Below are 16,766 nucleotides of genomic sequence, written 5' to 3' on the forward strand. Positions count from 1 at the left end.
TGTCTTATTTGGAAAACAGGACTCCAATATGTCAAAACAGTCACCTCAAGTATTGAAAATTTCAAACTTGCTACTTGAAATCATATAAATCAAAATGAGATTTGATTTAATTTCATGTTTTACTGAATTTATGTGAAATATTTGTCTTCATATTAATCTCTGCATTCTGAATTTAGCACATTTTCTTATGGCCAAAAATAATCCACCATCTCTGTTTTATAAATAATAAAGTTAAACATTACAAAGAAAAGCCATTTCTCAGATGTTTGTGGACCCAGTGGTTTTCCACTCATCTTTTTCCATTTCTGAGGTTATTCTGGTGCCATATGCCAAGTTGTGATGCAGGCGAATCCAAACAAGTGTTCTCCAGCACAAGCAGGGCTTCCCAACGTCTGGATTTGAAATGCAGTTTTTTTAAAAAGATAAAAACTACCTTTATAAAATTTTCCAATAGGTAAATAGATGGGTTCTATGACGTGAGAATCTTAATAAATCATATTACACAAATAACTAGCATAATGAAAGTAGATGATTACCATACTTAAGCACATTATCAAGCCATCTGATTTATAAATATTATGTTGAGCAGTCATAATGAGGAAAATTTTACTTGGAGAAACCCTGTAGTTGATCTGCTACCAAACCAACACTATATCTAATGGGTTACATTTCACTCTAGGACTTCTGAATGAGGCAGGATGTGGACCTCAATTAACCAGTCACTGGCTATAAGTGATCATCTGCCCTGAGAAGGAACTGAGCTTCAGAAAAGGCTTCCCTCTTTGATCCTGTCTTATCAATCAGTACACTTGGGTGCTAGGTAAGACTTGGTGCTTAGATGAGGGTGATGGCAGAGGCCTAGAAGAGAATCAAGTAAGTCATTGATGGAGGTCAGCAAAGACTCACTGATCTACCCCGTTTAGTCCTCAGACATCTAAGTGGCCTTTGGATGGCCTGCAAGGAATAAAGATGTGACCAACATTTGCTCCTTAGCAGGGCATCTTTTGGATCATTTCAGGCTCACATGAAAAAATTGCACAAGTTAATCATGTGATAGGCCACAAGGAAAATCTCAGTGTAATATCATAGCCGCTATGATCTGTGAACATGCTGCAATAAAATTAGAATTTTTAAAGCAGAAAACAGTCTTATATGTCTGGCAACTAAAAAAACCTCAGAATTAAAAATGAAATAAAAAGCCCTGACCAGTTTGGCTCAGTGGATAGAGCATCAGCCTGCGGACTGAAAGGTCCCAGGTTTGATTCCAGTCAAGGGCATGTACCTTGGTTTCGGGCACATCCCCAGTAGGGGGTGTTCAGGAGGCAGCTGATCGATGTTTCTCTCTCACCGATGTTTCTAACTCTCTATCCCTCTCCCTTCCTCTCTCTGTAAAAAAAATCAATAAAATATTTTTTAAAGTGAAATAAAAAGGAATTTATAAAATATTTAATAACTGATTATCAAAGAAAAGGCTACAGTCAAAATTTTACAGAAACACAGCTAAGTAGTACCTAGAAGAAATGTACACTTTAAATAAATTTACCAGAAAACAATCTAGTCATAAAAGTCAAGAAAATGGACAAAAGAGCAACACAGCACATATCTAAATACTTCTGTGTTTTTTTTAATCCTGAATGCTATTGACACACATTACTTTTCCCCAGATTTGAAGGGCATAAAATTCACATCCATGTGCATGGGGAGCTGTGCCGTCAAAGTGTAACATGATGATAGTGAGTGTGTTCCACTCCTTTCTACTTTCACACTAAATCCTCTAAATAAGAACAATTGAATTCAGTATGAACTAGATTTGGCCAAACAGCATCTCACTTAAAAATGCAAGAGCAAATGTTACCTGAGTTCAGTTAGTAGTTTCTGTTCAAAGACCTGATTCAACATTTGGCAAAAGCAGTGTTTTAGAGACGTGAGCCCACCTCGAGTATCCAGTTTAACGTGTCTTACACGTATTCTGTTTCCAGCTAGGACGAACCCTGAGGAGTCCTTTCATGAAATTTGTAGCCCATGCAGTTTCTTTCACAATCTTCTTGGGATTATTAGTTGTGAATGCATCAGACCGCTTCGAAGGTGTCAAAACCCTGCCCAACGAAACGTTCACAGACTACCCAAAGCAGATCTTCAGAGTGAAAACCACCCAATTCTCCTGGACAGAAATGCTCATCATGAAGTGGGTGTTAGGTAAGTACATCACCCTATCTTCTATCCTCTCTCCCTAATTATAATAGGATATTGCTAAACTCTGACTCTTGAACTGCTCCTCCTCTCAAGTGCACTCTCAGCAGACAAAATGGAGCATGATGACCCAAAGAGAGGTCAAAGTCAACTTCTGTGTGTACTGGTGTGTAAGACACACAGATCTGTAGTATAAATCCCAATTTGGAAAGTAAATGTTGGGGAAAACTGGTTAGGTACTTTTCATGGTGTGTGTATTGAAAGAGATTGTAAAGTGGCTTTGCATGGGAACATATACCACTTTTCTCACTTAACCATAGTCTCCTGAAAGCTGAGGAAATCAAGTTGTGCTTCTGAAACAGAGTATAGAATTACATAGCAAAAAGATACTTTTGTTATTGAATACTGATATATAGTAGAATCTTCATGATTAATATTAATCTAAAAAGTTAGGAGCATAACATTTTCTCATCATTTGTGTTAATGAATGCAATGAAGCTGTGAAATACCTTTTTGTGATGGTATCTTGTGCTGCCAATGTCTGCCACTGGAATTGGCAAGGAAATTGTTCCCATTCCCCAATGACTAGCTAAGAAAGGCTATCTCACTTTGCCCAACTCATAAAAACTTTTACTAGTAGAATATAAGCAAGATAAAATATAACTGGCAATGTCTAAAATTGTACATGACAAAATGTGTTATAGATTTTCCTAACATAGAAAACTTCAAAAAAATGAAAAATTGCAAAAACTATTATCAATGATATTGAATATGATCAAAACCTGATCAATAAATTTTAAGTTTTTGCTATTATCATAAAGACAACAAAAAACAAGTATTGGTGAGGATGTGGAGAAAAAGAAACCCTCATATACTGTTGGTGGGATTGTAAATTGGTGCAAACAATATGGAAAACAGCATGGTGATCCCTCAAAAAATTAAAAATACAATTGCCATATGACCCAGAAACTCCACTTCTGGGTATTTATTCAAAGAAATCCAAAACACTAATTCAAAAAGATATATGGGCCACTATGTTCTCTGCAACATCTTTTAAAGTAACCAAAATATGGAAAAATTCTAGGTATCCATCAAAAAGATAGATAAAGATGATGATGATGATGATGATGATGATGATGATGATGTGTGTGTGTGTATATACAATGAAACGTTACTCAGCCATTTTTAAAAAAAGAATAAAATCTTGCCATTTGCAACAACATGGATGGACCTAGAGGTTATTATGCTAAGTGAAATGACAGAGAAAGACAAATACTGTATGATTTCACTTATACATGGAATTTAAGAAACAAACCAAACCAGAAACAGACTCATAGGTACAGAGAACAAACTGATGGTTGCCATATGTGAGGAGGATAGAAGTATGAGAAAAAAAAGGTGAAGGGACTAAAAAGTACAAACTGTCAGTTAAAAAAAAAAGTCACGGTGATAGAGAATATAGTAGAGAGAACACAGTCAATAATATCATAATAACTATGTGTGGGGGCGGATGCTTATTAGAATCAATCATAGTGATCACTTCACAAAGTATATAAATATCTAATCATTATTTGTATACCTGAAACTAACAGAATATTGTATGTCAATTATAATTAAAAATTTACAATATATAAACTATAAGATTTCTATCAGAAAGATCTGACTTTGATAAGAATGTTTTGAGTAAAATAAAACTGAAGATAGAAAAGACTGAAAAAATTTAACTATGCAGTATCAAAATTTGATCAATTAACTTGTGTTTCTGTTATTTATCCCAGTCCAGGTTTGCGTTCGTGACAAAATTTCAATATTGTTATAATTTTCATTACTTTTATGCTCACAACATTGAGTCAAAATGTATTCAGTGTCAAAGTATGCCATCAATTAACAAAATCACAAAAGAACAAATGCATGAGAAGACAGCCCAGCACATGGCCTGTGCTAATCAAATGGGATAGCCTAAGAGAGCCAGAGTTGAACCGCAGGAAAGTATCCTACAGAATGCCCAAACTGACAGTAACTGGGAATATGATCTCTAAACTGGATCTCTCAATAGGCAGAGGGAGATGAGAAGAATACTTTCAACCAAAGGACAGGAAGAAAAGCACACCATGCTTCCAACGGCTTATAATCAGCTGGCAGGTCTGTAACCAAAGGCTCATTCAGTGGAGTCTTTGGCATTAAAGTTAGCAAAGGACATTAAAGCTTGCTGCAGATTGAGTGCTGTGGTCTCATTTTCATAGCTCATAGTCTATCTATCGGCACTTTGCATGGGCTGAATGTTTTATGTTCCTAAAAATTCATACAATGAAATTCTAATCCCAAGGTGTGGGTGTTAGGAAGTAGGGCCTTTGGGAAGTGATTAGATCATACAGGCGGAGCCCTCATGAATAGGATTAGTGCACTCATAAAAGATAACCCAGAGAGCTCTCTCCCCCCTCGCTGCCATGTGAGGATAAAATGAACCAGAGACCATCACTCCTTCCAGCCTGGAGAATCTCCAACATCAGTTCATACCATAGAAACCCATCTTTCTTGCCTGTATCTTAAGCAACTGTGCTGGGGTAGTTGACAGAGGTTGTGGTAAAGCTTTTCAGCTGGAGATTGTGGCTGTGGAGACATTCAGCAGAGGACTGTGTAACAACAATAGAGGTTCCCAGGAAGCCATCGGGCTTAAGGCAGGAAGCCTCTCCACAATGCATGTCATTTCTTCATCAGGAATAGAATCATGCCATGAAGGTTACTTTTACATCACTCTCACAGACAACCTGACAGTGTTTTCTTAAGCAGATGCCCCAGGATGGAAAGCTCAATTGCTGGAGGGAGATGGAAATGCCAGCATAGCGGGAAAATACACTTAAAGGCCTGGAGAAGAGGAAAGAGCTTAGGACTAAGTGTGAGGAAACCCAGTATGACTGTGTCCCTTCCTCCTTGGCGGCTCTGTCTCTTTAAATTTGTTTTCACATGTGTAAAATGTGAAGATCAAGCTGCTCCCTCATCCACCCAGCTAGGATTACAAATTCTTTGAGGGCAATATTAAGATTTACCTCCAGAATTGAGAAGGCTAAAAGGCTAATTCCAATGTAACCCTGATATTTGGGAGAGGGGGCGGGGCGGGGGGGGGCGGGGGAGGAGAGACTAGCAATCTGAATCTGTGCCAGCAAGCCCAGTGTACATTTTTGATAATTAAGTCACTGCCTCTTTTCCAGAAACTGGTCTTACAGGACCTGTTACCTAAATGCTCACATTTCAGAGGCCATAAACTATGAATAGTGCACAGCCCAGGTGGGGGGGTGGGAGGGGGTTATTAGTACTGACGCCAGGCCAGACCATTAGATATGGTTTCAAGACCCCCAACACCTGGGGCCTTTTTTGCAAAGCCCGTGAAAGGACCAGAATCATAATCCATATTTGGGGGACAAAGACCCCAGAAAAATATAAAAGAGAAGCTCCCTGCATGCTACTTTGCTCAGACTTGGGAAATTATTCCGCTGAGTCCGCCGGCATAATAAACTGTGTGACTCCATTTCTCTAGAGCATTGGTTGGTTTTTCTCCGGTCTTCTACAACAGAATCACGTCTAGGTTGGACCAAGAGTAAAACTGTAAAAGCACATGGGCTAGGTTCCTCACTTAATTCGTTCTTTTAATGGTTTCACTTATTTGGACAAGATTTCCAAGCAGACTACTCCAACCAAATTGCCAAATTTTTTCCCAGCAAGTCAGACCATGTTTTGGCCCTGCTTATCACCTTTAGGGGCTATAGATGCCTAGGATGAAAACCAATCTCCCCTCATGGTCTACTGGGCCTTCACTAGCCCTTCCAATTTCCAGTCCCACGTCCTGATCACTGAGCCACACTGAGCCTCTTGTGTTCCCTCATTTCCATGGCCATGACCTGAAACACCTTGCCAGCCCCTCCTCCTTCACCTAGCTAACTCCTGGTTCCTCATATCAACTGTCACCTCCTCCATGAATTCACTCCTTTGTTCAGTCAACAGATATATAATGTACCAGACACTCTGATGAGTCAAATAATTATAATACAGATTGCTCTTATCCCTGTGTCTCCCCTGATCATTTTTTCTTATATCATCTGTTTCTGTGTAGCACTAGTGCTTACAGATACATCTGTCTCCAGCACTGAACCTGCTAGCGATGGGATGTCATCTTTCTGGTTGTTGTATCCCCAGAATGGTGCCTGGCACAGATGTGGTGCTCAATAAAGCCTGGTAAGCAGGTGAAGAAGTTGCTACCATAGGAGAGCTGTGCCTAGAAGAGGCCATGGTGGGTGACAGAACAGTAGAGAACAAGGGTCCTGGGCTGCCTGTGTGATTTTGGAGGACATACTTTCCATCTTTGTACATGAGTTTTTTTTCATCTGTAAAGTGAAGATAATTACAGTACCTATCAGGCTATTAGTGTAACTGGACAGTCAATGGGTACGTGCTGCCTGTCACTACTTGAGGCAATTACTAGTAAGCAGAGACAGGCTTGAATCACATATGAGCGTTTGTTCCAATAGTGCTGGCAGTATAGGAGACCAGCAGGTCATCCACAAAAATCTGCTCTGCCTCTCCCCATACATAAACCAGCTGCTTATATTGGGTATAAGGACAAAGATTACATGGGGAAGTAGGCAAAAGAGTATGCCAAATGGGCAATTAACAGGTAATGCAGGCTGGAGATTTGCAAAGGCCTACGGGTATGCAAAGGCTGGAGGCCTTCAAAAAGCTGGCAATATGCAAAGGGCTGAGGGTCTTCAAAGGGCTGGCAGTTCTGGTTTCTGCAACAAGGTTGTTAATCTTTCAATGATAATAGGCAGCTCCCTGATGGGGAGGATGGGCTGCATTTCCAGGTGAGCTCCCAGGTCCCACATGCAACTCCCAGCCAGGTTAGAATGTATCTTCTTTAATCAGAACAATCACAGTTAACAGAGCATGATTAATATTTCTTACTATTATAGCTGGGCCCTAATATTCTGTTTCTGCCCCTATCATTAGGAAGATTTAGTGTTAGCAAAGTACTTAGCACAGGGCTTGGCACCTAGCTGATGCTCAATATTGTTATCTACTGAAATCAGAGGAAGATGAAGAGCTTTGTTAAGTTTTTAATCTATTAATACCATCTTCCTGCCAGGAAAACAAATGAATCCTGAATGTGTCTGAGACTAAGATCTGTTGCAAAGGACTTGCCACTGAGATAGTGTTTGGATATTAGGTCTGAGGGTTGAAATGTTCTAGGCATATTCTCCCTCCTTTGAGTTCTGGCCCAATGATGAGAAGCTGACCTGAAAGAACAGACAGACCTTCCAGGAGGTGGTGGGGAAGAAGTATGCTCTACTCGGGTCCTGGGACAGTGTAGAGGAAGGCATACAGACCATGGCCATTCAAGGAGTGTGCACATTTCAGTCTCACCCCCACCCCCCAGAATTTTGAAGGAGGATCCCTTCTGAATTGCATCTGAGGCAGGCATAGGAGTGAACCACCTTTTGAACAGTCAAGCTCCATCTCAGCAGCCTGTAACCATTACTCCAAACTTGCACATATGAAGCTACTCATTGCCCCCAAGGCTTCCCAGCATTTCCCAGCCTGTTCCCTTGCCAGCTATCCTCATTAATTATCAGTTGACCTTGTTCTCCAGGCTCCCAGCTTCCCTGAGAGAAGGGGATTTTGCCTGAAGGAGGTTCCAGTAGCCGGCAGGCATCCTGACCCTCAGAGCTCCTGGGCTAACACTCTTCTGATTGACAGGCTAGAGGCAAGAGACTATGAGGCTCAGCTTGAATATAAACTGCTGAACTACCCTCAGCACCTTGGAAGCAGAAGGTCTAATTTCACTCACTAAAGTATTTAATTTCACACATTTCTTTTTTCATTAAGCATTCCTGCTGCTCAAACCCTTGGGTCCATGCTACTTTTACTCATGGCCTTAGGATAATTTAAATTAGTCTGGGTGAGTTAATATTCATATCTAGGAAGACTGATATGGACATTTGAGCATGGAGGAAGTGATTTGCAATGCCCAATGAGGAGCTCCATATTGGCCAAAAAGTGAGTTTCCTGCAAATAATTTGCATTTCAGATTTATAGAGCTTTTAACACTTGAAATTACCCCAAAACCCCAAGAAAATCGAGGGATTTATCCAAGGTCACAAACCCAATATGTAGCCAAGCTAGAGCACCAGCTTCCTGAATTAAAGCCAGTGATAGCCTGTGCCCAGTTAGAAGCAGTTCCACTAAGACATTAGAAATTTTAATTTGGGGGTAGAGGAAAGCAACAAACATTTTTTCCAGCCTAGAATGGTTTTCCTAATATTTTTCAAATATTTATTTGGACAGGCACAGATGAAAGTAAATCTCAGTGTTAAGGAAATTACCAAATTTTGAAAAGTTAAACTTGAGAAGTGTGGCTTTAAGAGGGAGGGGGGCGTCAAAGGCTGGAGGAGGATTATCTTGTAAACAGACTTGGATTACTTTTCTCAAAAAACCATTTAGGCCTGGATGGTGTGGCTCAGTGGTGAAGTGTTGACTTATGAACCAGGAGATCATGGTTTAATTCCCGGTCAGGACACATGCTCTGGTTTCCGGCACAATCCCCCAGTAGGGGCATGCAGGAGGCAGCCAATCAATGATTCACTCCCCTCATTGATGTTTTTGTCTCTCTCTCCCTCTCCTTTCCTCTCTGAAGTCAAGAAAAATATATATTTACTTTATATATATATATATATATATATATATATATATATATATATATACACACACACACATATATATATACACACATATATATATACACACACATATATAAACGGTCCATCAAATAAAATGATTTGAAACTAAATGTATGTTTTATATATAAAAAATACATATATATTCAAGTCAAGAAATATATATATATATATATATATATATATGTGTGTGTGTGTGTGTATATATATATATATATATATATATATATATATATATTTCTTGACTTGAATATATATGTATTTTTTATATATAAAACATACATTTAGTTTCAAATCATTTTATTTGATGGACCGTTTTCACCAGAAATCAAAAAGTTCTGATTTTAAAAATATCTGGGCAGAGTCCCAAAGGAATGGGGATGATCAGCTCATCACTCAAATTCTACCAGATGTGGGCCTGTGACCAAGTCAGCCATGCCTCCACCCCCATGACCATTTGTCTACTCCTAGTATTATCCTTAACTCCAGGCTTCTGTGGTCATCTGCCAGTGTGCTTGGGTTTGAGGTCTGAAGGAAAACATTCACAAGGAAATGAAGAACAAAGTTGCAGGGATGGATGAACTTACACAAGGACAGAGGGAAGAATGAGAAAGGCTGAAACCTTGGAAAGCAGCAGCCTTTAAGGCAGGGGCGGGGAACTGATTTTCTGCCAAGAGTCATTTGGATATTTGTAACATCATTCGCTTAACATAATTCACTTAATATAAATTTATGTTGCTATCAAAAAAGCTCCTAGATTTATTGAATTTCAAGTCCCACCTGCAGTTGCCTTGGTAGGGCCAGACCAAGGTTTAATAATCTAAACCAGTGGTCGGCAAACTCATTAGTCAACAGAGCCAAATATCAACAGTACAACGATTGAAATTTCTTTTGAGAGCCAAATTTTTTAAACTTAAACTTCTTCTAACGCCACTTCTTCAAAATAGACTCGCCCAAGCTGTGGTATTTTGTGGAAGAGCCACACTCAAGGGGCCCAAGAGCCTCATGTGGCTCGAGAGCCACAGTTTGCCGACCATGGATCTAAACCAATAATCAGTGAAGATAAAGGTAAAATAGCACTATTCAATAAAAATATAGTGCAAGACACACCATAAGCTGCATAGTTAATTTTAAATGAAATTAACATAACATGTTTTATTTAACCCAATATACCTAAATTATTATCATTACAACATGTGATTGATATGAAAAATTGTTGAGGTATTTTACATTAAAGCATCTATCTTATATAAAAACTGCTGTTTGAAATTTTAACCCTGCTATTTTGACTTCTGTAAACGCTTGCTTGCTTAAATAATAAGGAAAATAAGACTAATCCATTCCAGAGAGGCCATGGACTATGCCCCAGACAGAGTTGTCAGTGCTGACACCAGGCCAGGCCTTGAGATATGGTCTCATGGCCCCTTCCCAGCACTTAGGCCTTTTTTCCCAGAAGGCCCGGAAGTCTCATTCCAAATTTGGGAGACAAAAGAGCTAGGAAAAGTATAAATAGAAAAGGTTTCCTTCATGTGTGTGGGGGGGGGGGGGGGGGCACCAGAATTTGAAAGGCACATTTTTCTCTGGCCCTGCACTTAATAAAATGTAACTCCCTTTGACTAAGCATGGCTTGGTTTTCTGGTCTTCTGTAACATAATGGTTCCCTCACTGGGAAGAAGGCCAAACATGCTGGCCTTTTGGCCTCCGGTGAGTGGACCGGGTTTGGGGCCCAGGGGAGCCAGACAGGCCTCTGGAAGGCACTGCTCTGCTGATTTAGCAGAATTGAACCAGGGGACACTGGGCACTCCCAGACCTCAGCCTAGGACCCAGCCGGCATCTGGAGAAAGTGGATGGACACTTCTAGACCTGTCAACAGAATCAGTAAGGTAGGGGTCCTATCAGTCAGGCCCACTTCCAGTGAGTGGAAGGGGGAGCTTGATCACCTCCCTGGAAGTCAAGGACTTCCTCAGGCAATTAATCAGGAATCAGGTGGACTGTTTAAACTCTGAGTAAATATCTGGTAGAAGTCAAAAACTCAGACTGTCTGGTGTATAAATGTAAGCGTGAGAGTCTGTGTGAAAGACAGTACAAACCCTGCTTTAGAGGGAAGACAGTAGAGAACTTATAATTGCTTTTCCTTGATTTATAATTTTGCTGTGTTAGTTTAAAATTTTGGAATTCTAGGGTTAATTAAGGATATAAAATTTGTGAAGGTTGCCAATCCAGAGAAGTTTAAACAAAGGCTTGTTAGGTTAAGATTAGTCATAATTAACTGCTTTGTAGGCTGCCTTTTTCAGCCCTGCTAGCAAACAGAGAATCATGTGGTCCCAAGAACTGCGACCTGCCTGCCCTTCCTGATTTACAGTGGGTCTCTTGGGGAGGAAGAGAACTGAAAACTGCTCTGGAGCAGGTGTGAGAAAGGGTAGAGGCGGTGGAATTCACTCTCAGCCTGATGCAATAGAGAAGCCCTAGGCTGGGGGACAGGGGGATGGTTAGAGATATCAGAAGTGGTGGAGGAGGAGGAGGATTTGAGATCCTCTGGGGCCTTGGAGTAAAGAAGGAAAATCTGGGAGGGAGAGCAGCTGTTCCTTAAGTGTAAAAAGCCTGGTTATACAGGATCTCAGACCGCTTGCCTTATTTCCCCTGCTAAGGACAGAGTAAATGGTTAATGCAGAAAAGCGGGGGGGGGGGGGGGGGGGGCGTCGGTGGGGATAGCAGGGAGAGATAAGTTTCTGTTGATTTTTGCTTATCTGAACTATGCTAGACTCAAGGCTTTCTGCAGAACACAGTGGATCTTCCCCGGCCCCGTTTTATTCTTTTTGACCCTTCCAATACACATAAAGAAAATCTCATTGTCCGAGCCTGGCAGGGCAGGGTTACTGGGTACTTCTTGGGCGGTGGTGGAATATTCAGCAAAGGAACTTTAAGATATAATATCTTTAATGTTACAACTGTTTAAGTTTTAAAAATCTCTGTCTCTCAAAAAGAAATATTTTTACCTACTCTTAGTTTTATCACAGAAGATCTAAGTCATAAATGTTAATCTAAGAAATTCTGTCTGTTTACTTTTTAGGAATCATTAAAGGACTGAGGTTTCAAAGAATAAGGAATACTGAGTAGAAGGTCTGAGGCATGGATATGCATTTTTAAAGGACATAGAAAGAAGGTTTGAAGGCTAATTTGGAAGTGTAAAATTTATAAAGGTTGTGTATGTAATAAGAAGGAGAAGAGAAATGTTGAAAGGAAATCAAATAATACAGGCCAGTAAGCCAGGAAGAGTAAATAATTTACAGTCTGCCTCCCTAAACAGAGTGTAAATAGTTATGCCAAAGTACTTAGGGAGGAACTGATAAAAGCAATCTAACAGTTACTGTTTGTTATAATACATTCAGAAAATATTACTTTGGAAAATCCATAAAAAGGACTGGCAAGGAAAATTCTATCTTAAAGCAGGTCAGTATATTTTTCTCCTTATACAATTCCTCTGAAATTTGGCAATACTTAATAAATCATGACAATACATTTCTTTGCATAAATTCAATAAGACCGGTTTCCAATAGTGGTTTTATTAACCAAAAACTTTGACTGGAGTATCATGTTTTAAAGAGCCCTGCCTGAACTCTGAAGACTTGAAGCCAATAAGAGTGCCATGGAGAAAGTCTGGTATCCTGCTTGGTAGCCCTGAAAATAGCTGGTGCTGGAGCATCAGGCCCATACCCTACCATCACTGGCGGTTGGTTAGAATACAAGGGGAGCAATAAGGGCACCTCTGCGTCCCTGCGGGACCCCCACACACTCTGAGCTGCGATGAGTAGGAGGGCTGAGATAGGCCTTGAAGCCTAGGGCATGGGCCCAGGTAGAGCCACTACAGGTGAGGACTTCACCTAACTCAGCAGATACTACAGGCAGGCCTGACAGCAGCTGGATGGCTTGGCTTCCTGGCCCTACGGGGCACATTAAGATTCAATCATGAAATTCTGGCAAAGGTAGTCAGTTCCCATTCTTGTTATGTTTATGCAAACAATTAGGCCAAATTAAATACAATAGATAAATTAGTATTGATTTAGCTCTTTTGATAAACATGGGGGTAATTTTGAGGAGAAAAATTCTATTTCAATAGAAGTTATTAAAACTGAAAGGTTTTCTTTCCCTTCTACCAGACTCCTGGTCAGCAAACTGCGGCTCTTTGGCCCCTTGAGTGTGGCTCTTCCACAAAATACCATGGCCTGGGCGAGTCTATTTTGAAGAAGTGGCATTAGAAGAAGTTTAATTTAAAAAATTTGGCTCTCAAAAGAAATTTCAATCGTTGTACTGTTGATATTTGGCTCTGTGGACTAATGAGTTTGCCGACCACTGGTCTAGGCTACCTCACAAGGCTGTCTTAGAAGTGGAGTGGGGAAACTAGTAATGCTTTGTTTACATACCTCTACACAGTTTAATATGTAACAATGAGGACATCTGTCTTTGAAATCCAGTAAGTTATAAAAAGGTATTAAAAAGTTATAAAAGAGTAAGAAAAAAATAGTAACTTAAAACTAACACTCACTAAAATAGTCATGGAAATACGGAGGAAAGCATTCTCACCTGGAAGTAAGAACACATGGGTTCTAAGTCATATGTGGTACCTTCAAAAAGCCCACCTGTATCTAGGTTTCTTCAGAAATGGATGATTTCTTAAGACCTCCCCGTTCTTCAAATGTATAAAAGTCATCCACTGTATTTCTCTTATATTGCCCTCAAGAATCTATCAATGGATGAGAACTCTCTCCTCATCTCTGGAGATTATGCAAAAGGAGAGGCACAGGTGAAACCTATTCTCACAGTCTGAGGATTTGCCAATTCTCAATCTGCCTTTAAGATAGGTTTCTGTTTGTTGCTGGCTATCAACCTTCTCAGCTCCCAAGAGTTTTTATTTACCCTGCTTCCGCCCATGCCCCCCTGTAGTCACAAATGTCAAGGAAACTGAAAAATGAGCCTGACCTTCTCACTCTCCCACAGGGATGATTTGGTCCGAATGCAAGGAAATCTGGGAGGAGGGGCCGCGGGAGTACGTGCTACACCTGTGGAACCTCTTGGATTTCGGGATGCTGTCCATCTTCGTGGCTTCCTTCACCGCGAGGTTCATGGCCTTCCTGAAGGCCAGCGAAGCCCAACTGTACGTGGACCAGCACGTGCAGGACGACACACTGCACAATGTCTCTCTTCCGCCAGAAGTGGCATATTTCACCTACGGTGAGTCCAAGTGTTCCTCCACACTCCTCCCCAGGCACTTCTGGGGCGTGGCCCTGGGCCCTTAGCTTGGCGGTTCTGCAGCAGTTGGTCATCTAGAATGTTAACGTAGACACCACCCTTAGTCCCAAAAGAAAGTCCCAGTCACTGCACTACATGCTGAATTAGTGACTATGAGAAATGAATCATTTTGTGTTAGAAAGTATGGATTTGTTTGGGAAAGGTTCTTGGAGCATTTCTGTGGGATTTTATTTCTTTTTTTTAAAGAAAAATCTCAATTCTGATGCGGATCCAGAAGCTTTTCCTTTCATGTTGGATCCCTGTGTTTTGTGCAAAGTCCTGGTTTCTCAGTTTAAAAGATATTTTCTCGTGGCAAGATAGTGTCTTAGGAGATGACTTAATTCTTTCAAACCATAAGGCCATACAGTGTGAGGTACTAGATTGAAATTTTAGGAATAATGAGTTATAGGATCTATTTATTGAGGACCTACTAATGGCTATGAACTGTACAGACATTTTATACCATAAATTGCAATCCTTGCAATAGCGTTGCGAAAGGGTCTTTTTTAGTCCCATTTTATACATGAAGAAACAGGTTTTCAAGGCAGGGCTCACAATGTTCCCATAAATTCAGGATTGCCTTGAATTGCAAGGGATCCAGGCCCAACATGAATTTGAAAACCATGCAGAAGGCACAGTGGTTATGTTTTCAGGCTTTGGAGTTAGACCTGAATTCTAACCTACTTCTGTAGCTTACTGTGAAACCTTGTTTATTTAACTTCTGATCATCCATTTTCTTATATGTAAAATTGGGATAATACATGTCAGAAAATTTGTTTTGAGGAGTAAATAAGTTGGTTCATATGAAGAATATTGTACTATATTCTGAAAATATTAAATGCTCACTAAGTAGTAACAGTAATTATCACACTACCTCTTGGGTCATTTCTTGCTCAAATACTGTACTTTCTGTACTAAAGAGAGAGAGATGTATGGGGAGAAGAAACAGTAGATATTTGTTGTTATGAGTAAATTCATATGCACTCACTAATTGCAGCTGTTACATCATGAAGAGTTTGCATGTCAAATGTCACTGTTAGATAAAGCCACATGGCTCCTGTGACCACAGAATCTTCATTATCCGGTACAGCAATGATCTGCAGAGGACTGGCCAATTACTGCAAAAATTGAGTTGCTGCCTATATTCAATGTAGATTGTTATGCAGATTTTGACTTTTAAATGTGGTAGGGAAATCCCCATTGAGAAACAGAGTCTTATAGTATTGCAAAGTATCCACTCTTCATTTATTGGTTTGAAAATTCAGATTTTTTAAAAGCAAAAATGGTCTTATATATTTTCCCCTCTGTGCTGCTCAGGGTTCAAGGAAAGATGAGAGAATCTTGATACTGCACTGGATACTTTTCTTAATGCCATGATTCAGGCTTCATATTGTCCACTTGTAACTTCTAATCCTTTTATGGATTATATTAAGGTCTCAACCAACCCAAAGCATTGCACATTTATTGCCCTTGCTTTTATGGTTCACTCCAGGCCTTGGAAATCTTTTGGATCTGTGTTCATTTGTGTTTCCATTGTGGAGAAAGAATGCCCTCTTGTGGCCAGATAGGCAGTGGTCCCTTCCAACCTCTACAGTACTAAGTAGGCAGGTATTTTTCAGTTTAGGACAAATTTTCTCATGGAAATAGCTCCAAGAAGAAAATCCTTGTCTGAATTATCACAGAGCTGTTTGCTTTTACACCCATCACAACTCTCACAAGCCAATTCAAGGAGAATATTTTTCACTAAAAAGTCCTGACCACCATGGTCACCAGGGTCTGATGAAAGCTAAATCTATCTTAGACTATAGGAGTGCCTTATATTATTTCAGCTGAGGTTTAAGATGGTAAATTATAGGAGGAAGAAAAAATAATTCCTTCTGGTGTCTGTTTGAAGAAGCTAGGTCTTATTTTATACTATCCAAATGTTTTATTTATCCATAGAGGGTGACAGATATATTGGAAAAACATAATTTAGTCTCCTTGTCTTTTGTAGACTTCTGAGTTATGACCTTGATGAGAACATAGAGTCTATAATTTTATTATATTTCCAAATGTAATTTACATGCACTACATGAAACTCTGTGGCAAACAGAGGCCTGTTTCCCTTCCTAAAGATTTTTTACTGCTTTTTATTATTGTTTAACAGAGTCTAGCTTTGAAAATAAAGAATAAAATTCTTCCTCTTCCATCTCCCTTGGGGTGCCAAGACTTGCTACGTAATATCTTTGTCCTCTGCATTTACTTGGCTCTTGAAAGGCCCCATACGCCAAATCCAGCCTTTAAAATGGCAATAATATGTACTCTACAGGGCTGTTGTGAAAATTAGAGCTAATGTAAATGTAAGGGCTAATTAAGGTTTCTCGGTGTTTCTCAGTTTAAGTTTCACTTCGCATTTCTCAACAGGGACACTACTGACTTTTTCAGCAGGGCAATTTTCATGGTATGGGTCTGTCTGGAGCACTGCAAGACATTATCATCACAATAATACACCTTCTCAGTCATCATGACAGCCACAGACACCGCACACATTTCCCCAGGAAGAAGGTGCTGCCCTCATTTGAGGAT

The 16,766-nt window shown here is 40.0% G+C and overlaps 1 protein-coding gene across 1 annotated transcript in view; it reads left to right on the forward strand.

Moving 5' to 3' along the window:
- TRPC7 (transient receptor potential cation channel subfamily C member 7) overlaps positions 1-16,766 on the forward strand; it is a gene marked incomplete at its 5' end in the record, with an annotated part of 127,501 nt that overhangs the window by 79,482 nt on the left and 31,253 nt on the right. The window contains 2 exons of the mRNA XM_080675201.1: positions 1,980-2,196; positions 13,911-14,144. Of these exons, the coding sequence (XP_080531327.1) occupies positions 1,980-2,196; positions 13,911-14,144 (451 nt within the window). The remainder of the gene's footprint in view (positions 1-1,979; positions 2,197-13,910; positions 14,145-16,766) is intronic.

The sequence above is a fragment of the Plecotus auritus genome (assembly GCF_963455305.1).
Source record: "Plecotus auritus genome assembly, chromosome: 6".
NCBI lineage: Eukaryota > Metazoa > Chordata > Mammalia > Chiroptera > Vespertilionidae > Plecotus > Plecotus auritus.